Consider the following 25058-nt stretch of genomic DNA (forward strand, 5'->3'; position numbering starts at 1 on the left):
TCAACTTTTCGGATAGATTGAAGACGCTAGTTTGGTTCAAATTCAATTATTGGAGCATAAAAGCTAGTTTAGAGGTGGAGTTTTCTCGTAAAATGGTTTAATTAATAACCTATTGTAATCAATTACACATTAAAATAGCATTTGTTACATAAGCATCGTATTATTTTAATTTTTTTGCAAATATTTAATGAAACGAAACAAACGTGGGATTTTTTTTTAATTTTTTTATTTTTATTTTATTGAAAATTAGGTTTGGAATTTTTTTTTCCATCAGGTTTTTCTGAAAAGCGGATATGAAAAGTGCAAATTTGTTAAACAGTAAAAATATTTGCAACTTTTTTCCAAAAATAAAAAAAAAACAACAAAAGGAAAATTTTAAAGCTTGAGGAAAAAACATTTTTTTTAAAAGTTCTCAAGTTAAATTTTTTGTCTAAGAAATTAAGAATTAAAATTTCAATTAGAAATTAAACCAAAATTATCGGAAAAAGTAGAGAAAGTTGAAAGCTTTAGCGGTTTTTAATAAATTATCAATTTTAAAGCACAGATTTGACGTAAAAACGTCTCTCCTGGCGCTATATTGTTCCTTAATTGGAATTAAATTCGTTTCAATCATGTTACCGCGCGTCATTTAATTATTCAAAAAATTGCTGCGAGAAAATTGGCGGTTTAGATCCAGAAATTTCAGCAAAATAACATTGGTTATTCTCTGGCCCGCTTTTTGTCAAATCCTGAAAAACGCATTGTTTATTGCGTTAAAATACTCATGAAAATAAAAAAGAAATAGATTTATTAAACTAAAATACAGTAAAATCTGTTGAATTTCATACTTCTTTATTCTCCATATTTGCTTTTTTCATGTGAATTTCCATCTTCTCAAGGAAAAGAACTGGAGATTAAAAAAGAGAAAAAACATCTGACAATATTTCATAAATTTTAATAAAGCCTGAGTGAATTGACAACATAATTTAAAAATGGCAAGTTATATTAGACTTTCCTGGTTGCAAAAAATTCGCCGTGAAATAAATCGTTATCTCGTTAGAGATTGAATAATTCCTCGGAGCTGGAGCGGTTCCAAAAAGCACCTCTACATCTTGGATAAATGATCCGCGAGGCATTTAAATGCCCGAGAGGAATAGTTTAGTGTGTGTGTGCGAGTGTGCAGTACCGCCTCTCGCCGCGTCAAACTGCGAATTAATGAAGCAGGCGGCCGGGCTCGATCGGCGATTGGCGAAAATCGGCACGGCAGCCAGCGCGCGTGGTAATTAGCCGCGGTGGCTGGAGCAGCGCGGAAGGGTTGCGAGAGGACCATTGTCGAGGTCACACCGAGAGAGCGAGAGAGACTCGAGACTCGGCGGGAGAGAGAGAGCGAGGTGGAGAACGCGGCGGCGAGGGCAAGAGCGACAACATTGCGCAGTCGAGCCGCGCCACCGCCGGCCGGAGCCAGTCTATTTTGCTCCGTGCGGCCAGCATGAGGCCCGCTGAGTGAGCCCCGCTGTCCGACCGGACAGGACAGGACAGCCAGTGTCCCTCGGCCGAGTGCGTGCCAGTGATGTAATTGACGCAGCGGCCGCCTCCCAATTGTTCTCCTCTTTTTCGCACGGTGAGTCACAGAGTGCATCGATTCTTTTCATTTTCGTCTGGCCTCCGTCTCGCCGGGCCGCCCGCCCGCCCTCCGCTGCCCCGCCCGCCGGCCCCCGTCGGGCCCGCTTCCGGGGGCCCTGTTGGGCGCCGGCCGCCCCCTGCCGTCCGGCCCCGCAGGGCCCTGGGCCGGCCTCCGGGGCCCCGGGGCCGCCAGACGCCGAGCCAGACGGCGGCGGATGCAAAGGAGCCGCGCGCGTCGAGAAAATCAATGCCGCGTGCCAGACGGCCCGACAGCAATTTTAACAAGTTCGCCCCAGAGCTGCTTGCTCTCTCTCTCTCTCTCTCGTTCTCTTCTCTGCGATTTCTCAATCGACGCGACGCTTTCTCAGTTCTCACACTCAGCGGAAATTTTCGCACTTTCCGGTGCCTTGCCAATTCAACCAAAATATCATTTCTTTGCTAAAAAACGTATTTTTGTATTCCTGATGTCCCATAAATTGTTTAAAATTAACGAAAAGTAAAACTCTGCCTGGAAAACAATTCAGGGCGATGGCTAGCTCCTGGCGAAATATTTATTTGTCAAAAAAATGCACGTGCAGCAGCTGTTTTGGCACCTCAGGCCTTTAAATTATTTAAAATTAATTGAAAATCGGAATTTACGCAGTATTTGCTGATAATTTTCGCTGTAAAGATAACAACTATAATGTGTTCGTGTAAATTGTCACTTTAATTCCGTCCAATCAAGAGGACTGTCATAAAATTGATTTTCTCCCATTGAGAAATCAGATTTTAAACTTTAAAAATGAACTCAGGTAATTTTAATTCATAAAATTACAGGTATCTTCTAATATTGTGCAAAAGTAAAACATTTTTTACAGAATCTAGCAACAAAAGTTTTTTTTTAATCAATTGACTGACGCAGAACTGGATGAACATATGTGGTCAGACCTGCTCAAACCGGGCAATCTCAATTTTATTCGCTGTTCGCTCATTTTTCATTGAGACTCATTCATACAATTGTTGGTGGCCACTCGCAACAATGGGCCCATTGCTGATGCTAACGCTGCCAAGTACATACAATTCATTTGCCCATTGTTGAGGTTTTCATTGAAAAGGGGAACGCTCACTCAGCTTTATAAAAAATCATTTATTGCGCTTGCATTAAATTGTTCAATTTGTAGCCCACATAGAAATGCTGATTCTTGAAATTCGGCTACTAAATTTATTTTAATGGAATGACAAGCAAGCAAGCTTAACCCCCCATCAAACATTCTAGTGTCAAAACGTTTGAAATGGAAGAAATGCCATTCAATAGTGTTTGAAATTTTAGAGAGGCACCTTTTGAAGATATCACAATCAAACAAATTAAAATGAGGAAAAATAGATGAAAAATGAACATCCGGTGAAAGCTTTCCTCTATTTCCAAGTGAAGAGCTCTTTTAAGTCTCAATTCCCTCACTCAAAATAGCTTATTTAGCGCACCACCAACTTTTTATGCACCCTTGAGGCTAAGTATGCTGCTTTTTCCTCCTTTGGAATTCCTTCGCCTTCATTTTTATTAAAAATTATTTGAAAAATTAGATTTTAAACGACTTCATTTGACTTAAATGCGTCACGCCCAATTTTTTGTTATCAAAAATATTCTTTTTTCCACCAAATCCACTTGAATAATTAAAAGATCGAGCCAGAAACGAAGAACCCCTTTTCAAAACAACTAGATTTTCGGCTCTGTTATATCCGTTTGATCCGTTTACATTTACTGTCCCAATTTTCAGTTTCGGTTTAGACAAAGCTGGCGGGCGAAGTTTTGTCTGCCGAGCAGAGAGAGCGAGTGAGTGAATCACATGTGTGTGTATATTGCGCAACGTCGGTCAGTGCCAATAAATTTAATGACAGTGTTTGTGTTGCGACCCTCGCAAAATTCCATTTAAGTTACGCACGAAACACTTTTGTCCGGCCGATAAGACCGAAATAATTACTTTTTGCTCGTCATCCGACACAATTATTATTGCCGCCAGAATTTCTGTCGTAAAACGAGTCCGAATAAAAAAAGGATCAGCAGCTTTATACCAGAGAGAGAGAGAGAGAGAGAGAGAAACCCCGGCGACAATTACAAAACAAATCTAATATCCGCGCGGGCACGGAGAGCAAAAAAACGTTTTCATTTCATCCTTTCGCCATATGAGAAGAAGCAGGCAATAACGAATGTTTTTATGTGCTTCTGCATGCACGAAAGCGATTATATCTGGTAATAAATGCGCTGCGAAAGACAATATTAAAGACTGTTTCTGAAACGAAAACAACCAAAAACCAGCCCATATTTATTTTTTATTTTAATATCTGACGAGTTTATCTTGTGGGTTTGATCATAGTGAGGAGCAAAACTTTCAAATGGAGATGCGAAGAATGTTAATGGGTCGCTAAAATTTGCTTTTTTCATTCAAAATAGAAAGAAATAGAAAAACAGGTTTTGATAAACGTTTTGTTTAGCTTTTTTCTTCATTTTGTAATGCGCAATTCTATAGTTTCTTATTTACTGATAATTATTTAGACACTGTTTTTGTAAAAAAAATTGGTGCTCAAACTCAAACAAACAAATTTAATAAAAATTGTTGGATGAGTACTTGTCCTGTAGTGGCAGATGCGCCATTATTTCCACCCCTTTCCTACCAGAGCAAGAACTATATATGTGTGCTTCAACTTTCGCTCTGCATCTACGAAGAAAGGGCATAATCGACTTAGAAGTTTGCAGTTTAGAACTAACCGAGCGTCAAGCAGGTTTTACAGGAATCGCAGACTTAGGAAATTAATTACTTTGAAATCGATATAATTTAATCTACACAAATGGTTCTCATGAATTTCAAATTTCTCTTACTCATTGAAATGCAATATCACTAGTTTAGAAAGAGAATATCTAAATTGCTTTTCCATTATTTGAATTTATGCAGCAGAATAATTTTGGTGCGATGGACAAAGGTGTGTGAGAATTTTGTTAATTTATTTTTTTCAACGAATTTTCGCGACCTTGACCTTTGACCTACGAAGTTTGCTGTGGGATTAAGCCTGTATGGTGTTGAACTTTTATTACCACCGTTTTTGTAAATTTATATACGGATCAACGCGGCAACCCTTTACATCCCTTAATTCCAAATAAATTATCAAAATTAAAATGAAATTTAGTTTCATCGTTTTTCTCAGATCTTGAATAGAAAATAAAAAAAAAATGAAAGAAATTACACAACGTTAATTAATTTGAAATTCAACAATACAATGAAAACTGTTAAATTTTTTGCACTTAAATAAAGAGGAATGATACTGCAAAAGCCTGGAAAATGCTTGTTGCCAATGCATAAACTCGTCCCTTAGGATTCAGTTAAAGCCTAAATTGACCTAAGGAGCGCTGTAATTTTTTGAGAAAATTGGCTGGAAAGTTAGCGTGCTTTTCAAGTGGTAATGGCTGTCTCCTTACTTGAAATCCGATTTAATTTCAAAACCAAGAGTTTCCCCAATAAGTGGCAAACACCGTTGAACAGATCTCGACGAGAGGAATCGGAATTTGCCAAGAAAATATGTTCGAGCACTGTAAATTTTGGAGAAAATTGGCAAAATTTGAATTTTTATTGTAGGAAGGTCATTTTTTTATTATTGCAAATTGTTGAACAAATTGTTTATCTGTCAATTGTTAAAGGCATCCAACAATTTAAATAATTTTCAATTGTTGCCCAGTATCATTCCACTTTAACAATCCACCCTTGGTAAATCTGCGCAGACATAACCCATTTGATAGTTAATTTTATTTTATTTTCATGAAAAAATAAAACCATACAGTCAATAAATATTTGTAAGAGAGCCAAGAGCCTGTAAAAATATTTAAGGGAATTATATAGCCTAACATTTTACGATTCTGCTTATTATTACTCCCATTAGAGCAACAATCTCCACCTTTGCCAAATAATGCAACACGATCTCTTTTATTTGTGTCGCAAATTTTTTAAACTCGTATTAGGTTCCATAAACATTTAGCTCTCAATAAATTTTGAGAATATAATCATTTTCAGACGAAAATTGTTTTTTAACCTTGTGAATTTTGTGAGAGAAGGTTAAGAAATAACAGGAAGTGTGAGAGGTGGAGTTGACAAGATTTCATTCATCAGTAATGAGTAAAGCCGGGCGTTTTTGACGCTTATTCAGAACTCTCTGCAGCTAAATGTTACAGCTAAAAGTAAAGTACTGCTTATGAAAGGCTTGCGAGGCCGAAACAGCCGCTGTACAGTACGAGATTTCCTTTTTTTCCTTTTTAAAGTTCCCTAATAGCAAACAATCCTGAATTAATACCACGTGCAGAGTCTCACCATTTATTTTAATTTCATAAATTACCTGTGGGCGTATTTCTTTTTTCTATCATAAATTAAAAATGATAATTATACTTTTTAAAAAAAATATTTTCTCACGAATTATGATTAATTTGTATGTTTCAGTCTGAGAGGTGTCGCAGAATTTGTTGCTAGTGTGGCGAACACGGCCTCCGAAGTGGCAGGGCATGTGCACCCCTGCAGCACCGCCCCTGCCGGCCCGCAACCCACCCCCCGAGACATGGCGGCCATCAACTTTTCGGCCTCCTTTGCGGCCTGCCTCAAACTACCTCGGCAGTTCATGTACTGCTTTGCTCAAGGTATTCAGTTTTCTCAATCTAAATAAAAGACAACGGTTTGTTTTTGCAAACTGAATCGAAACTGGATTAAACGACAAACACGCGTTTCCTTTCAAAGGCGTGCGCGCGCGAGATGCTTTTTGTAGAGGAAAAGAATTCGTAATGCGCCTTGTAATGATACGCACACGGCAAATTGAATGCTCCTTTTCAATATCGAAAGTGACGTGCGCGCGTTCCGTTGCAGCATCGGCGGCGGCGGCGGCGGTCAGCCTCCTTTTCACGCAATGCCTTTTGTTTTGTTTCAGCAGTGTTCGGTTTGATTTGCAATTTGAATGATTGGTAGGCCGTTACAGATGTTTTTTTTATTTTATTTATTTATTTTTCAATAAAAGGTTTAACGGACTCGCGAGTATTAAAATAAAATTTAAAGGAACGTCAAGGCCAAGTGCAGTTAATATTGAGCAAACATTTTGTGAAGGTTAGTGAAGGTCGATCTGCTCAAGAAAAAAAACTTGATTTGTATTGCCGTACTACTCAGTATTGAATCATTACTGAAGGAAAACTAAAAACGGTCAAGACGTGACTAGAATTGAATTGCTTCAATATAATTTTCCATTGAAACATGTTTAGTAATTCTAGGACATTTTATTTAAGAATTATTTTGAGTAAAGGAAGAGCTATTTAAAACAAAAACTATCTAAAGAGACTTGGACAAACAGTTAACATTCATGCTCGTTTTAGTGCTTTTCGATTTACGATTACAATGCAAATAATTGCGTTTGATATTAATTAAGTCCACTTTGGTACTTTTTGATGGCGTTAGACTCATTAGATTCGTGTAGCCTGTCGTGATTTGAAAAAATATTTCAAGCCTTAATGAAGATATTTACGTTTTAAATGATTAACCAGAGACGACGGTTAAATATTTGCTGGAATTTTAATATTTACCCAATCAATTCGTCTCGTCAAAAAATACGCATTATTAATAAAAATCATTGGACCAGTCAAAAACTGGCTTCTAAATTAGATTTTGAAACGAACCCCTTGCTTCACGACTCGCTCATAAGACCAGATCGAAGACTTCCCCCGGGGATCTTAGTTTAATTTGTTTAAAAGTACTTAAGTTCAATAACTTTGATACATTTAAAAAAGTAGTATTGACTTGTAATGGAATGTAAGCTTTAATTTCAATTTAATCCATAAGGAATTTTACTAAACATTTTCCCAGCTTGCAGTATAATTTATATGTAAATTTCCATTTGAAATAATTGGAAATTTTCCTTTTCCGTTGATGGGGGGAATTTAGCAAACTGTTATCGCTATAGTAATTAAATGGTGGGAAACGCACTGTTTTTTTAGAGGTTCGTTTGATAAAATAGGAATATTTTGCATCTGGAGAGCTTCATTTATTGTAATAACGTAAATTAAATTTAATGTTTTCTGCGGAATATTAACCAGTTATTAAGCAAGAAACGGTTCAAGATCTTATTTTGAGATTGCCTTAGATTGTTTTGAGCTTTACATTATTTTTCACCGTGAGATCTCTCTAAAATTCCGTCGCGAGTGGATGTTAAAAATTTTACCAAATGAAGTCTTAAATTCCAGTTTAAACTTTCATTTTTAGATGCCTCAATTTTTTAAGATATTTCCGAAACTGATTAAATCCTGTTTCAGATGGCGGTGGTCCGTATGTGCTGTACAAGGACGGCATGGAACGGGCCGGGCAGTGGCCGTCGCTGCCTCCCCAGCAGCAGCAGCAGTCGGGCGGGCAGGCGGCGGTGCCGACGGCGCCGCAGCAGCAGTCGGCGCCGCAGGACGCGTACCTGAGTAGCAGCCCCGGCGAGGGAGGCGGCGGCGGGCAGCAGGCGTCCGCGCCGCAGTCTCCGTTCGCGGCGGAGGCGGTGCCGGAGGCGGACAAGGGCGGCGACAAGGGGGCGTCGCCGGCGCCGCCGACCTTCAACGGCGGCGGCTACAACTACCCTCGAGGGCCTCCGCAGGGCGGGGGCATGGGTCCGGGGCCGCCGCCGCTGCTGGGCGGGGGCTTCGGGGCGCTGCACTACCTGAAGCAGCCCGAGCAGGAGTACCAGCAGCCGCCGCCGCCGCAGCCGCAGACGGGGGGCGGCGAGCTGGGCCAGCCGCCGCAGCTCGGGGGCCCGCTCAAGGGCGTCAAGAGCGAGCTGCGGCTGTTCAAGTGCCAGGTGTGCGGCAAGGACTTCAAGCAGAAGTCGACCCTGCTGCAGCACGAGCGCATCCACACGGACGCGCGGCCGTACGGGTGTCCAGAGTGCGGCAAGCGCTTCCGGCAGCAGAGCCACCTGACGCAGCACCTGCGCATCCACGCCAACGAGAAGCCCTACTCGTGCGGCTACTGCGAGAGGACGTTCCGGCAGCGCGCCATCCTCAACCAGCACCTGCGCATCCACTCGGGTGAGAAGCCATTCGGGTGTGCCGAGTGCGGCAAGCACTTTCGCCAGAAGGCCATCCTCAACCAGCACGTCCGCACACACCAAGGCGAGCAGAACACGCATCACCGACCACCCCCAGCCGCCTGCGTTCCACCATCCCCTCATCGTCATCACCCTGTTCACGCGGCAGACCACCCTGCCAGGGCTCTGGCCCTTCTCCTCGCGCTCGCTCGTTCACTCGCACCGCCGCACGGTCGCCCTCGCCCTCTCCCCTCTTCCGGTCTCCGCTAGTGCGCCGAGCCGCCGCTAGGTGCAGCCACTCGCTGGCGGCGGCTCCTCAATCGCCTTCTGAGGACGTGAGCGGTGAGAAACGAAAACTTCTCTGGGTCTTGGGAAAAATCTGAGTTGAAAGACACGTTGAGGACTATTGATTTATAGAAAAATCAAATTATACCCAAATCCCAAATGATAACATTAATGAATAATGCAAGAGGGAAACGTTATTCAAGTATAAGGAAAAGTTGTTAAGACCTGATAGATTCTGGCGCAGTGATTAAACCAAGGATAAGGTCAGGGTACGTTTGAAGAGTTAAGATAATTAAAAATTTCACGTTTCGTTTTCCATTTTAGACGAATTTACCAAATGATTGAAAAGGTTAGATCTTCAAAGTAAAGATAATTAAAGGGTACAGTCCTAAACATGTCTCAAATTTCTTATTTTAAAGCAAATATCGATTGAATTTAATTTAAATAAAGGCCTCATAGAGTTCAAATCCACTAAGGGACAGCGTCACCATTCATTTACAATTTTCGCAACACTTCCAAATCCTGCTACTGATAATTCCAGGCGTTAAAAGATTTAATAAGTCAAACTGCAATCTAAAATTAGTTCTGCCAACCGTATAGTCACCTTAAAATCAAATTTGCAAAGCAAAAAATCATTGCTGCCGTTTCTGCAGTGATTAGCTGAACTGATTTTGGTTTCCAGGGCATCAAATTAAATATTTTTACGCCAAGAATGCTCATAGAGGAAATCAATCTGAATCGGAGCAGAAGTGTCCATAAATTGTATATGAACGGTGGCGCCATCAGTTGGTTTTGAACGCTAAAGAGTTCCACAATAATTGGCCAATTCCTCAAGGGAATATCATATTTTTATTTAAAATAATTCTAACTATGTCTTTAAAAACTCAGTTTATATAGATATTAAAAATCTAGGAAAAAGAGGGTTTAAAATTCTTCATCCCTTTATTACGCGTTTTTTATTCAGATTTTTCCTCCAGAGAAGTTATCCCACCTTTCATGTCCTTTAGAGGAGCTTGGGAGTTATTCCCAAAGTTATAGCCACTTTTTTATTAAATTGAAAAAATATTTGGCTGCTGTCCAGAGTGTAACTCAAACAAAACTTTATTATAATCTATTTGCTATACTCCCCAATCCGAAAACACATAATAACTAACGGTTTAGAGAGGTGCGACGTCCGCCGTGAGTGCGAGTGCTTTTTTCACAATTCGGACAGATTGATTAAAGCCAAAAATCGGAAAATTCATTGCATTCGCGGGGCTGTAGCTGGTGTGCCGCGCTGCTCTCACGCACAAAAAACTATCGCTGCACGAGAGTGCGATGGCGAAACAGACTAATCGGTTGCTCGGTTGCAGATGTGAGTCCGCACCTGGTGTTCAAGAACGGCAGCACGCCGACCCTGTGGCCGCAGGACGTGCCCTACCCGCCGGACAGCAAGGAGGACGAGCTGGCCGGCGACGAGCAGTACAGCGCCTACTTCAAGGACAGCAAGGGCGTGCAGCACTCGGTGTTCGGCGGCAACCTGGGCGCCCTGCAGTACCTGAAGCAGCAGCAACAGCAGCAGCAGCCGCCGCCGCAGGGCGCCACCGTCAAGCAGCAGCAGGAGGCGCACCACAACAACCGCGGCATGCCGCTGTACGTGCGCTGTCCGATCTGCCAAAAGGAGTTCAAGCAGAAGTCGACCCTGCTGCAGCACGGCTGCGTGCACATCGAGTCGCGGCCGTACCCGTGCCCCGAGTGCGGCAAGCGCTTCCGGCAGCAGAGCCACCTGACGCAGCACCTGCGCATCCACACAAACGAAAAGCCGTACGGCTGCGCCTACTGCGGCCGCAACTTCCGGCAGCGCACCATCCTCAACCAGCACCTGCGCATCCACACGGGCGAGAAGCCGTACAAGTGCGGCCAATGCGGCAAGGACTTCCGGCAGAAGGCCATCCTGGACCAGCACGCGCGCACCCACCAGGGCGAGCGGCCCTTCTGCTGCCCCATGCCCAACTGCCGGCGCCGCTTCTCCACCGAGGCCGAGGTCAAGAAGCACATCGACAACCACATGAACCCGCAGAAGAGCCGCGCCAAGCTGCTGGCCGAGTGCAAGCCCACGGCGGCCGCGGCCGCCGCCCTCCTGCCCATCGTCAAGCACGAGCTCTACTTCCCGCAGTGCTACGCGCCATCCTTCAACCAGGGCCACCAGTTCGCCGCAGCCGCAGACTTCAAGCCGCTGCTCGGCATGCAGCCGCAACAGCCGCTTGGCCCGCCCCAACAGCAGCAGCCGGGAAACATTCCCGTCAGCCAGTGAGCTCCCTCCAAAGCCAAACGAGCCTGCCTCGCGGTTGCAAACGGCGGGAAAGACGAATTTTTCCACCTTTTAGGGTCGGGATGGGGAAAAATCAAAGCTTTTCTGAACCTGTTGAGAAGTTTTTCTTTAGTAAAAACGGTGTTGGATTAAATCCATTTTATAGGAAAAACAAAGTTGCCAGATTCTTGTGGCGTAATGTTATTTTAAAAATCATAAGTCACAGGTCCGAGGACAAAATTAGCGTGGGGTCAAACAAAATTTTACTGGGCAATTGACCAGTTGTATTACCCCTTAATTTTTGAAGCAGCCAACAGATGGCGCAACCATAGACTTCCTTAAAAATTTAGTTTCAAGGCACTTCCGCTGCGATTTTAGACTCAATCTAGCTACGGTGAATTCTTCACTTAATATGCTTTCTTTCGACGTTCTGAAAACCAAAATCGGTTCAACCAACCGTCGAAGAATCGTGAAAAGCTAATTTTTGAAATAAAATTTTTTCCAACGTTTCTACGGCGACTGGCTGAACTGATTATGGTTTTCAGCACATCAAAATAAACAATTTTAAGTCAAGAACCCACAGTGGCAGGATTGAGTCTGAAATCACAGCGGAAGTGCCTTAAAACGAAATTTTTAAGAAAGTCTATGGTTGCGCCATCTGTTGGCGGCTTCGAACACAAAGGGTTTATACAACTTGTCTATTTTGGAAAACTTTGAAAGCTCGGTATTTCATCTCCAAGTGAAGCAATTTTAAAAATTAAATGTCCTTTGGATTCTTCTCGCCCAGCCAGATCGCACTAAGTCACCACTGTTAATTTCAGTTTTAAATTTAAAATTCCACCCATATTATTAACTTAAAAAAAATCAAAAGATTTTAATTAAGTTTACTCCCTTTTTAAAACGCCACGTAATTTACACTTAGATTTACCTCAGTTTCAGAAAAAAATTATTCCTCATCGTTTCTTACCTTCTCGAAATCAATTCCCAAGCCCCTATTTTTAAGGGCAAATCAGAGGCAAAATTGGCCAATCAATTTTCGTCAAATTCCACCTTTTTCGACCGTGACGGCGGCTCGTCGCTACAAAGAAACTTTCGTGTTTTGGTGAAAGATCTGCGTTCTTTGGTCAAAAAGCTGCTTCTCGCAATTAAGGATATTACACTAATACACAAGCAAAAATGCGCCCGCTTCGAGGGTATGGACATTACAAAAAGGCTTTTTTGATTTTTGCATTGCTTGGTGCGTCTTTTTCGTCACATCTCATACGTTGATCGACTCAAGAGAAAAAATTTAGAAAGAAAATGAAAAAGATTTTAAACGAGATTTCAAGCATCTCCTGCAGTTTACATCCATCCTTTCGTTTGTCACTGTGATTAAAAAATTTCCAAGCTGTTATTGTACACATGCATTTTAAAGCTCAAAATAAACTATTTCAAAATGCAGGGAAAAGCCAGTAAAAGTTTAAAAAAATGCTCTAGGTTTTTACTCTGTCTCAAAATTGCCGCGCTTTCGACGTTCCAACGTTTCGTTCGCGTTCAAACAAACTTCAGATGCATTTCCTCCTGCAGAAAAATAAAATATACCTATTTGTTGCTCTAACAATTGACTTAAAAAAATAAACACATCACGGCACATAGTAAAAGTGGATCATCGGGATTGATCTTAGACTGAATTTCCATTGTGATACACAGTAAAATCAATTACAAATCAAGATGCAAGCATTTTCTTTCAAATTGGATTATACTATTGAAAGATTAGAGCGATAGAGTTTATTTTTAGAGCGATGTAGCGAAAGACAATGTCTAAGGTCACAAGCAATCAACTCTGTTAAGAAATTTAAACAAAATGCTGAAGAACGACTGCTATCATGTCAATGGCTATTTTTGTGTTTTGCCAAGCAACAATTGGCCACGTTTTGTCTTTCATAAGCTGGTTCCAAATTTTGTTTCTGTACGTTTTAATTTAAAAAGAACGATGTATACGACTCTCAATTCCTTTTCTTTCCGATTCGTTCATACTTTTTTTTGTGATCGAGCGAGTGCAAAGAAAGTAAGAAAGCATCCAAGACTGTGCAACGAGTTAAAAAAATTGAATTTGTGAGTGAGTGAGTGTGCTTACAATCCATCAATCGTGTTTCATTTTTTCAGACACAGCGTGTTTGTTCCTAGAGGAGAGACAAAATGACGTTAAAAGTTCCTGCTACTCAATCGTCTCGGTGTTGTATTAAACTAATTTAATTTCCACAGCTAGTTAAACACTGTGTGCGGCCATCTCAACAAATTGAGCATAATTTTTAAAAATCAGATCGACTTACGAATAAACTCAGAACTTTACTGAAAATGAAATGCTTGTGCGTTTTCCTTCTCTTGGTCTATTTTATTTTAATTCGTTTTAACTGCTCACAAAATTGTGTTTTGCGAGCCCTAATATTTTTCATGAGCTTTTAAAGATTAATTCCTCCCTCATATGATGATAACAAATCCTTTATTAAAGCGCCAAAGGTTATCGACAGCACCAAACGATTTTTCTCACCTCCTGTCGCTCATCTCGATGGGAAGCAACTTGAGAAAGGACATGGCCAATATGAGAGCGTTCGAGTACGCCTCCTGCTGCACGCCTGGCAGCTTGGAGAAGGCGTCGAAGGTTTCAGGGTTGAGATCAGTGAGGCGGCACGGATCGTTCTCTCCCACGCACTCGCCCTGCAGCAACCTGGTCACCAGAGGCCTCGATGAGATTCTTTCATTTCCTACCTGTTCAAACAGAACGAGTAACAATTTATAAGAATATTGCTTTCATATTATTATTGTTAAAATCGGATAAAATGATTCAGTATATCCAGTTGAAATTTAATGCGGTTACCCTGTTCAAAAGCTTGCTTATTATAATTCCTGAATTAATACAGAAAGATAATTTTAAATATTTAAAATAAATCGGAAATAAGCGGATTGAGCCAAAATTTATCAACTGGAACATCCACCGGGCTGGGAAATTTTCAGGTACCAGGGAAAATTCAGATGCAGATCGTGAGCAGAATTATAAGCGCGGTTTTGTGAATTTGGCCGGAATTGGGTATTTTTTGGGACAGGAATCACAATGAGCACTTCCAAGCGAATTTTTTGGTGATTGGACGGGATTTTGTGGCGTTGAAATTGTTAGGTGACACTTATATATTTGCTTAAAGTACTTTTTATTAGATGGAGAAATTCTAGAATAGAAACTCGGGAATGGGGGACGCAGTCAAGAATTGCAGTCCACCTTTCATTCACAGAACTCAATCTTCGATGATTTTTGAGATAGCAAATAAATAGGGAACGCTCCCAATCCCAAGCTTCAAACCTGGAATTTAACCATTTAAATTAACAAGTAGTAATTTATAAGGCAAATATAAGTGTCACGTAAAAATTAGAACGCGAAAAATTCCGTCCATTGTCCAATTGACCTCCAATTGTCCAAATTCGCCTTCAACGGCTCCGACAGTAAAATTTGATAACATATGCGCAAGAAAAGGATGATTATTTTTAATTTAAAATTTAAATTTGACACCTTAAATTCCAAATTAAAAATTATTGATACATTTTCCATCGAATGACGAACAAGCCGGGATTTACTGGGAATCATTTTTGGGAAAAGGCAAACTTGGGACAGAAAAATACAGTCCCAATGGACGCTCTAGTCTCAACCAGTGTAATTTTAAATTTTGTACTAATCATATTTTATCACCGTGGAATAAACAGACTTGTTAAGCCAGACCTGGCCTGAAAATAAATTTAACGCTCTTTTATATAGTTCTTAGTTACAGGAAAGCAATTGCCAAAACTTATAAAGAAAACATGCGAGCCAACAGTCCATTTTCTCGTTGAAACACCTAAAAAATTAATACATAATAATTTATATTCATACCATGATTTTGAAGAGTCTAGTGGGGAGTTTAGACCTGAGGTAGAAAACCTTGTTTCCTACAGGTTCTCGAGCATTCAGGAGCGCTAGCAACATGGCGTGCGTCTCCTTTCGCTCAATGTATGGCTGGATGTACGATTGTTGCGGCGATAGATTTGGGATGCTCTCAAAAACGTAAACTCTACTCTGAGGGATCTCCTTCACTGCGCTGCACACCTTCAAAAACATTTTGTGTCAATTTGAAGTGAAGCTTTTAAAATATGATCATACAGCCTCGTGGATTTCGTGGGGAGCAAGTTTTTTCTGTCCGCTGAACATGGGCACCTGTCCCCAATTGTCCAGACGGTAGTCTTTGGTGATTTCAGCCCATGAGATGCTGCAGTCAGCGCTGACCATCACGCCCACAACGTTTGAAAGCTCCTGAGAAAATGTAAAAATTGTGAAAAATTTGCAAGAGTTATTTAATTGCAGTGAAAACATTCAATGCCTCTTTTAAATCTGGAAAATAAGGGCTGATCACGCCCCTGAAACTGTTGTTCTTTTCTCTGATTTTCTCAGCGACCAAGCTGCAAAAAGTCTCAATTTTCTCCTCCGAAATAGCCGGTACTTTGAGAAGGTCGCTTAATTTTCTAAACGGTCCATTTTCTTTTCTGTATTTCTTCATCTCTTCAGCTTCAAAAAAATCAAAGGACATGCTGAAACTTAAATTAGTTTCAACGCTTTTAAATTTTCCTAAATGGCTTACTTGACTAGATCATTTACGGAACATTTATTAATCTTCTTAAGAATACTCGAGACTTGGAGGATGTTATATTTCGTGTCTAGTTGAATATGTTTAGCTTGGGGAGAGCACTGCAGCACTGCTGTCGAACAGATGAAGTCCTACAAAAATACAAAAGAATTGAAAATCGTGCAAAACATTTTTAATTGGTCCAAGAAAAAAATCAAACATTTTAAAAGATAAATAAATATCTTTCGCAAGATATTATTCATTTTTACTATAATATGGAAAAATCCTTGAATTTTGAATTCAACGTTTGGCATGTATTCGTAAAAAGCATTTTCCAATGTGTGCTACATACAACGGTGGAAATTTTCGACTCGATGACTGCAATGATACTTGGATTAATTAAGAAAATGTCCTAATATTTCAAAATTGATTTAAAAATACAGTTTTTGTTCAATATAATATAGCTAATATTGTACAAGAAAATCCACTGGTGTGGTGTCTCGTAACTTGTCTGAATATAACTTAAATTCAATAATTTCGCCAAAAAATTAAAGAGAAAATATTAAGAGATTGTTCTTTGAAAGCACAATCACCAAACTTTATGTAATAATTTTACCAGGTCAATAGAAAAAACTAACAGGAGAGGAAACAACAAAGTTGCTAATTCGATGGTTTATGTATCTATCTCATTATTGTAATTTGTAATATGGACTAAAATGAAGACACTTACTTTTTTCACAATGCAATATTTTACCGGCCAACGCCTGCACAAATTTCTTATAAGCGATCCCATCGAATGTGTTTCATACGATTGAAATCAAGTCAAATTGACGATCTGAAGTCTACCATTGTCTTCTACGAGAATTGCACGTGTATTTGTTTAGGTTCTGCTATGTGGGCGTAACATTTAAGGAGAGATGATGCTCTTTACGTGTGTGAAGTTAGCCGCTTTTTCATCAATGCTGCCAACCTAGAATTTCAAACGCAGACTCAATTTAAAGTGGAATGATAGTGATTTTTTTTATTTTAAAAAATGAAATTTCATGTAAAGTTAACCCTAACAGACCTTTTTTTAACATGTACATCTGATCTAAAGTGCCCCAAAATCCAATTTTTCGAATTTTACCGGTTGCGCCCTCTTTTTTTAGCATAGGAAATTAATTGCTTCCGGGGTGAGAAAAATTATGAAAAGTTAATAGTGAGAAGATAAAAAATAGTGCTTTTGAGTCTTGAAAAAAAATTTATTTTTTCAAAAATTGCAGATTTTCAAAAGGGGTCTGCGTTTGGCTTCATTAAAATTCACTAGTTCATAGTATCGTTAAATACTGCCTAAATTCAGAGAGCTGATTAAATTTCCAGTTTTCCCTCACTCAGCAAAATTTTCTCAAATTAAAAAATTTCGATAAAAATTCGCCTGAAAATTTCAGATGTCCGTTAAAGAACTTTTAAAATTTTTTTGGGAAAAATCAAAATACCCAAAATTAAGTTAAATTATTCAAGAATCATCTAAGAAAAAAGGTTTTTGTCATTTTAATAATTTCAATGGTTCTCAGAGGCAAACTCGGACCCTTATGGCTATCAGAGACTGCGTATAATATAAATAAATTTTTTTATTGATTTTCAAGGACAGGTTCATTGGCTACCATGTGCGAAAATTTCAAATATTTCTGATAATGAAAACGTAATTAAAATTATAATTGAGTTGCGCGCCGGCCACCTTCTGTAATGCAACCAGAAGCGACGGCGTGAAACGCCCCCCTCTGTTGGCCTGCAGCGCTGGGCGCTGACCAATTAGATTGTTTTTTTTCCGGAATATGAATATTTTGTATGGATAATTTTAGTTTGTGAAGGTGCATCTTTTTCTCGTTTAGTTTATAAAGGAGAATTAGATAAATAAGCAATTACGCATCAACAAATAGAATTCCAAAAAGTTTTAAAACAAGTTTAAAAGTTTAAAATAACAAAAATATAAAAAATTAAACTTTTTTTAATATATATGATTTTGGAAAATTAGAAAAGGTATTCAAAATTGGTCCCATATTACAAGTCCGTACTTTGCAGAAAATTTCATAGAGACTGGTTTATATTTAAAGAATTCCGCTTCAACTAAAAAAAGAAATTTTTCTTGAGTTGCTATTTTTGCAACTCGAAAACTCGGGTTCTGACTATTAGAATTGTAAAAACTACTCACCGCTGGACTCTTCTAGACCCACCCTGACCAGCTGATGGGTTTAGAGGCACATACCCATCACCCCTTAGTTGCTATACTTCATCCCCCTCGAAAAGAGTAAAACATTTTAAAAATCTGGAATTTTGAATTGATTTGCATATAGTTTTAAAACATTTTTATTTTTGAGTTTGAAAGAAGGGATAGGGTGGTTATTTAGATTGAATTTTGGATAGTTTAAAATATTTTTGATCCCTGAGGTAACATGGTAAAATTTTTGATATAAAAATATCTAGCTGTAACGTTTATATTTTTTATCTTATGTTATGACTTTGGCAAGAATAAACAACAATAATAATAATTGGAGCACTGGGGTTGAAAGGTGATGTGAACAAGCACCCCCTTAACACTTTGGCTAGTTAGTGGAGGCCAAGACGAGTCTAACGGTGGGTATTTGTTGCAATTCTGATTTAAATTGGATTTGTAGGAGAAAAAAACAACAACAAAAATAGAAAAATTCCATGTTTATTTTAAAAATTTGAAGTGGAATTACACGAAAATTAAAATTAACAACACTCTGAAAATTAAGAAATTTTTTAGCCTTCTTTTTTGCTTCGGGCCGTAATTATTTTAATTATATATTTATTTTCAGAAAATGAAAAAACCGGAAAATTTTTTGATAAATAAAAATCTTGTCCGGTCCTGTTCCAGATGAAATATTTCCGGTTTCCGGTTACGGTTTCTTGTCTTGGAATACGCTCTATTTTAGAGTGCGGTTTGCGGTATTTTTTTTCCGAAACCGGAACCGCGCAGGTCTCTACAGTGAAGTCCAGCGGTCGAAAATAACGCGCCATGTCTCGGCGCCACTCATATATACGCATTTGCCCTGCAGCGGTCGAGCGCGGTCACAAGTATAGTGCATCAGTTAATTAATTCTCTCGGAGCATAAGCTCATACTCAAGGAATTTTATCGACATTATTTATGCAGTGATTTTAGATATATATTGGTGTATATTTTATTGAAATATAGTTATTAATTTCCAGCATTGCTCGCTTGTGATTTGTGAATCCGCGCAAATAGGCCGCTTTGAGCACGTGTGTTGAACACAAACTATTTAAACCCGGATTCGGGGCGAGAAATTTTATTTTCTATTGGTGATTTAAATACATGTTAATTTATTCATTTATTACAAAAACTAATTGTTAATTGCAACTATGAGTTTTATCAAGCAGAATTGTTGGGAAGTACATACATAAATAAATTTCACGCAGCCTCTAAATAATACCTTTAACACCCACGCAGTTGACTAAACAAATTGAGAACAAGTACGGGCACCCCCTCATAGGAACCTCCCCTTGAATTTTTTGCCCTTTCTTTATTTTGCTCATATTTTAATTTGTTCACTAAGAGACGCATTTTATAATGTTTTTGCGGTTTTTGCACTAACCGAATTACCCTCTATCTGCGTTTGAAATTCTAGATTGGCAGCATTGCTGAAAAAGCGGCTTATTGCGAGCGGCTATCTTCACACTCGTTGTCGCACACGCCCACTGCCGACTGCAAGTTATCAGTGTTTTGCCATGAATTGAATACGCAGCAACGGATACCTAATTGGATATGTAGATAGAAAAAGGTAAGGGATTTTTTGGATTTTTTAGGGATTTGAGACTTTGACAGCGTCAGTGAATGGGAAATAGGCGTGCGTGCCTAACTCCGGTTTTCGATAGAGTTGTGCGAAATGTACCGAGAGTGCGTTCACTCCGGGCCAGGTATTTTATTGGTACCCGAAAATGCTCGGATAAAGGGTAAACCCGGTACAAGATAATTTATTCTCTCGTCGGGCCGGGTTTGGGAAGGTTCGGGTTAGTCTACCGGGTGTGGGTATTTTCAAAAAAAAAAAAAAAAAACAATCATGCTTCATCTTCAACCAGAAAAGTACTCAAACCTCATTCTCAGAACTGAAGTTCTAATGCATTGCAATCTTATTATCACCTATCGAAGGTGGAGAAATTGGTAGGGCGAGGCAGTTGCTCGCTTTGTTGTCGCACTCGTGCGTCACCCAAGTTAGCTTTCGCGCAGTTTTGCACATTGTCACTTATCACGCAAAATACGAAATACAAGAAATAAACGAATGAAGAGAGGGAAAGATAGAAAAGATTTTTAACAAAAAGAAAAATAAATCAATCATTTTACGCATTTAACACTAATTACGTGTTTGCCAATTTTGCTATTGCCTCAATTACAAGTGATTGTAACATGCTGTCCACCGAGGAAGCTGCCTTCAATGCACCAGTTATATTATTTAACCCTTAAGTGTTCGAAGCCGCCAACAGACGGCACCACCGTATACTTTAGTCATGAATTTTATTTTAAGATATTTTTTCCGCTGCGATTTCAAACTCAATCCTGCCACTGTGCATTTTTTACTTAATATGCTTTCTTATTTGACGTGCTGAAAACCAAAATCGGTTACACCAATAGCCGCAGAATCGTGAAAAACTTTTTTTTTTAAATAAAAAATCACCTTTTCCGACGATTTTACGGTGAATGGCAGGACTGATTTTTTGGTTTTCAGCACGTCAAAAGAGAGCATATTAAGTAAAGAATGCACAGTAGCTAGATGGAGTCTAAAATGTCAGAGTAAATTTATTACGATAATATGCTGTGGCGCCATCTGTTGGTGGCTTCAAACAACTGGCGAATTTAAACCGAAAAATATGAATTATCGGGTGCGGGGGAGTGTGCCGCGGCTGGTCCGTGGGCCGTGAAAATCAACAGTCCACGGTAAAAAAAATTTGGTGCCAGAGTCCTGGCCTGCTTGAAGTGTATCGAAATCCACCGATCGCCTATGGTTTAAGCTCGTCAGACGCCCAAAAAACACAGTCAACCACGTTTTGTAATAGAACATACATTTTTTTCAGTGATACTTTGGAGGTGGTAGGGCGGAGCTTAAGGGTTCGGAGAGGGGGGTACAGGGGATGCTGAAGCTGTTTACTCATATTCTCATAACAGCGCGGAACGCTGTCGATGAAACAAGTCCCTTCTGGCCGTTTTCCGTGTTGCTTTTATTAAAATCAAAATTGAAAAAAATAGTGGATAAACTAGGATAAACGTAAACGCAGCAATATTGTCCCTGCCAGGCTTCCAGGTATGTAATTTTATTTCTTTGATTTACACAAAACTCGTTACTTTTCATCTTTTCTTTTCCTCAATGTATGCACGTGTATGTGCCGGAGGAAATCGAAAATTGACGTTTTTTTTTCGAAACGCGGACCCAAAATGTATAGCCATTAGTTCAACCCAATGCGGAAAACAAACGCGCATTTGCATACCAAATTTAGGACTTTTTTGAGCCAGTAGAAAATTTTTAATTCGATTTTTTGGGTTTTTGAGTGCTGCCATCCAGTCACTTACGAAGCGTAGAGCCAAACGCTGACGGAAGGATCCAAATAGAATGACACCCTTGGCAAGTCTTCAGATCTTGATGAAAGTCGTTTGAGGTGTTGCCCTAGGAGACCTAAGTTGGACCCTAAATTATTAGATGAAAATTCCTAAAATTGCCCATTTTACTCACAGTGGTTTGTTCAGTTAATGGGGGGGGGGGGGGGAGTTCGCAGAATCAGACGCGCGCGCCATCGAGCGGCGAGCACCACAGGTTCAAAATTTGAGATTTTTGAAAAAGGCGATGGTTTTGGTGATTTGTAATTTGTAACTTGGATTCTGTTTGTGGTAAACAGAAAAATTTTATATCCAAAATAATCAACGTTTGACGCCCAACAACTGCTCCACGATTACTAACTTCGTAGGTCAAAGGTCAAGGTTACTAACTTGGGGTCAAATAGTATTGAACTTATGCAACCTGAGCTGCATTTGGGGATTTACTGCTGCATAAGTTCCAGTCATCCCTTGTATTTATAAGAGTCAAAAGTTAACAGAAAAAAATCCAGGGGGTGCATTTGTCGTTCAGGAGATCTCAACTGCGTTTATTGCTAATGCTACTTCTACTCTACTACAACGAGCTCAAACGTCAAGGAGAGTGGCGCGATGCTATGCGGCTAGCGAGTGCAGCACAAAAAGCGCGCGATAGTGCTGCATGAATACCCCTTACACCGTCGGCGGCGCAATGCTCGAGTACAACGACATTTCACACAGCGCATCCTCGGCATGCACGTGAGCAGTGACTTGCGGTGGAACAAGGACACAGACTTCGCGCGCTGCAAAGCGGCCAAGGTGCTCTCTTTCGCAGCGCGCAACATCTACGCGGCTGCACCCCGCGCGTCAAGCGCCTGGCCAACCTGACGATGGTCAAGCCGCTCATGTTTTACAGCACCCTAGCGTGGCACCCGTTCACCCATTACTACCTTCTAAAATTTGAGAGAGTGCTAAATCGGGCCCTTCGGTTCGTGCATGGGCGGCACGTTTTCGTAAAATCAAGAAAAGAGCTGCTGACTCCACCAGAAGCTCAGCCACAATGATATGAATTTCTTCAGGAAATGTCTTGACGGTGAAATGAAATGGACGCAATGGAGCAAGTTATGGTGGGCAGAGCTATGAGAAACGCGGACGGCAAGCACCGACTGATTCCTCCTTGCAGAGGAAAAGCACTACTAGATCTAATCCAGAATAAATCCTAATTTATAGAAAATGCGTTTGGTGCAGATCTCGGTTCCGTGGAAAATATCAAATATAAGCTCACTTTGAAGAGGCGAAATGGAAATAACATTAGCGAATACTTAAGATGAGAAGAAAATGTGTCTGATTCATTACACAATTTACAAAATCGCTATGGTGATGTGCGTAGTGACAATGTGTAACAAGAAATATAAAAAAAATAGGAAATGATAGTGGTGGTATCAATTAGAAATAGAAAAGGTTGCGCTTATCAAAAAATGGTACTCAACAAAAGCATTCCCTCAACAACTGCCTGCCGTCAGGACTCCATGAGTCGGACTCAGCCTATCCGGGCGAAACAAACCTTCGCGGCGTCAGAGGGCGAGTTATTATTTACTCGTCGTGAACCTCAGTACGGAAACTGACTGTCGGACTTGACACCGTTAGTGAAAATGCGATAGGGCCATTTGATTACCAACAGATTGTCGAATCAATCTTTAAAATGCGCGGCATGCCAATGCAGGCGGCGTAACATCTCAACATAAATTATGTGAATCAAGCATTTTGAATAGGTATTACGGAAAGTGTATGAAAGTATTGTGAAAATGAGAGAGCAGTGTTGCCGATCTGTTGTACAGAGCCACCAATTCGACCATAGGAATATCAAAATAGAGACCTCGCTGATGATTAAAAATAGGATCCATGCGACCACGCCCTGCTCTCGAGCCACTCAGTCAGGCACTGTGTTATCCGCTCGGCGGTATTATTGGGACCTGGAACCCAGAATAAAAACTAAAATTTAGTGAGATGTTCATTTATTTGAGATTTTCATTTAGGGTTGGGGTTTGTTTTGTAACTTCCAGAAAGGACGTTAGAGGTGCGGTGTTCGCTGCACAGCAATCCCAGAGTTGGCCTCATCCTGTTCATTACATGCGCAGTATACCCGCGCATCTGATACCTTCCTGGCCGCATAGCAACTAAAATCTTTCATCCCTAACATAATTTTTTGTATATAAAAAACACGTTCGAGTGTTAAATCGTGGTGAAATCAATAATAATAATATCAATTAGCCCCAAACACAAAGGACTTTAATGGGGTTTTATGAAATTATGATTAATTTATTAAATGAGGTAGAACAGAATAAACTAATGTGGTTGAGAGTGAGTTGAGACTCATTACATTTAGAAGCATTACTGGAAAATTATCGAGGGCCTGCAGAGTTCTTTTCTATCATGGAGGAAGAAGTTATTCCTGCCCTTCAAAAAATGAAAAGTGGCAAAGCTTCTGGTTCTGATGGGATGAATAATGACAATCTTAAAATCTTAGCAAAATTTTTACTCCCTGAGCTCACTTCTTTTATTAATCTGTGTATTATGAATAGAACATTTTTTCCTAATTCTTTGCATTTTTCAACGTTGAAAATCTTGTACAAAGGAAAAGGCAATTCTGAGGATTTAAATTCGTACCGAGGAATTAGTTTGAACCATGCGTTGTATAATTTAATTGATAAAATTGTGGGTACGTGAAGCCGTGACAGAAATGCGTCTTTTGGTAGTGCAACTATTCGTCTTTATTCATGTCTCGTGGTTGAAGTAACTAGTAATCAAGACTGTGAAATTACAAAAATAATCAAATCACATTGCGACTGCTGTCGTGCGAGGCTTAAAGTGCAATAAGGGTGCCACGCTTGTCGCACACCTTTGTACTGCCACATGGCGATACAGGTTAAAATGCTGAACAAGTTATTAGGAAAGTGGAGGCGAGGAGGCACCACAAAATCATGCACAATAGATTGTACTCTATTTTCACAGATATTATTCCGGCAAATCAATCTGGATTTGTTAAAGGGAAGTCCACAATGCAAGCAGTTACGCAGCTCATTGAAGAAATAAATGTCTCAGTATATGATAGTAAAAACAACTGTTTGCGCTGTTTTTAGACGTGAAGAAAGCTTTTGATTCGATGGATAGAATTATAATTTTCAGGGAAATTGTTGAGTCAAACAAAATGTCACTAGTGGAACTCAAATATCTAGCTCATTCTTTAGATTTAAAATTTTTAAGAATTGTTAACGGTGTTACTTAGTCAGAAATAACTGTGCAGTCCAATGGAGTAGGTCAGGGTGGATGTTTATCTCCTTTTCTTTTTAATCTTTCAATCAATGATGTGATATTAATGAGGTAATTAATCATATTCCTGGACTTGAAGCTATTTTATTTGCGGATGATATTGTGCTGACCAGTGAGACACTGAGTGATTTGTGCATTGCATGTGTGGCTGTAAAGGAATACTTAAAAAGTAGAAGTCTTCAGTTAAACTTAGATAAATGTAAGACAATGAAATTTAGAAATAAGGGACGCGGTCGTTATGCATTGAATGAGAAAATTGAATTAGAAGGTGTAAGACTGTGTAATCCATGT

At 39.9% G+C, this 25058-nt stretch overlaps 3 protein-coding genes across 4 annotated transcripts in view; 1 reads left to right on the forward strand and 2 right to left on the reverse strand.

Moving 5' to 3' along the window:
- Positions 1–19990, reverse strand: part of LOC135938810 (uncharacterized) — a 28746-nt gene extending 8756 nt beyond the window's left edge. Inside the window, exons 1-6 of the mRNA XM_065482747.1 lie at positions 19972–19990; positions 15874–16010; positions 15616–15823; positions 15399–15548; positions 15132–15344; positions 13764–13981 (exon numbers count right to left, since the gene is read on the reverse strand). Of these exons, the coding sequence (XP_065338819.1) occupies positions 13764–13981; positions 15132–15344; positions 15399–15548; positions 15616–15822 (788 nt within the window). The 5' untranslated portion in view covers position 15823; positions 15874–16010; positions 19972–19990. The remainder of the gene's footprint in view (positions 1–13763; positions 13982–15131; positions 15345–15398; positions 15549–15615; positions 15824–15873; positions 16011–19971) is intronic.
- The window catches only part of RpL18 (ribosomal protein L18), a 112745-nt gene that overhangs the window by 52137 nt on the left and 35550 nt on the right, over positions 1–25058 (reverse strand). The window lies entirely within an intron of this gene.
- On the forward strand, positions 1176–13576 carry jim. 2 transcript variants are annotated; one of them, XM_065482746.1, is made up of 4 exons: positions 1176–1600; positions 6060–6253; positions 7907–8659; positions 10296–13576. In XM_065482746.1, the coding sequence occupies exons 2-4, from the start codon at positions 6175–6177 to the stop codon at positions 11234–11236; spliced, it is 1773 nt and encodes a 590-aa protein (XP_065338818.1). In that variant the 5' UTR covers positions 1176–1600; positions 6060–6174; the 3' UTR covers positions 11237–13576. The 2 variants fall into 2 exon arrangements, with proteins under 2 accessions (XP_065338818.1, XP_065338817.1); XM_065482745.1 differs by having other exon boundaries at positions 1177–1600; positions 7907–8743.

Source organism: Cloeon dipterum, chromosome 3, assembly GCF_949628265.1.
Source record: "Cloeon dipterum chromosome 3, ieCloDipt1.1, whole genome shotgun sequence".
NCBI classification, from domain to species: Eukaryota; Metazoa; Arthropoda; class Insecta; order Ephemeroptera; family Baetidae; genus Cloeon; species Cloeon dipterum.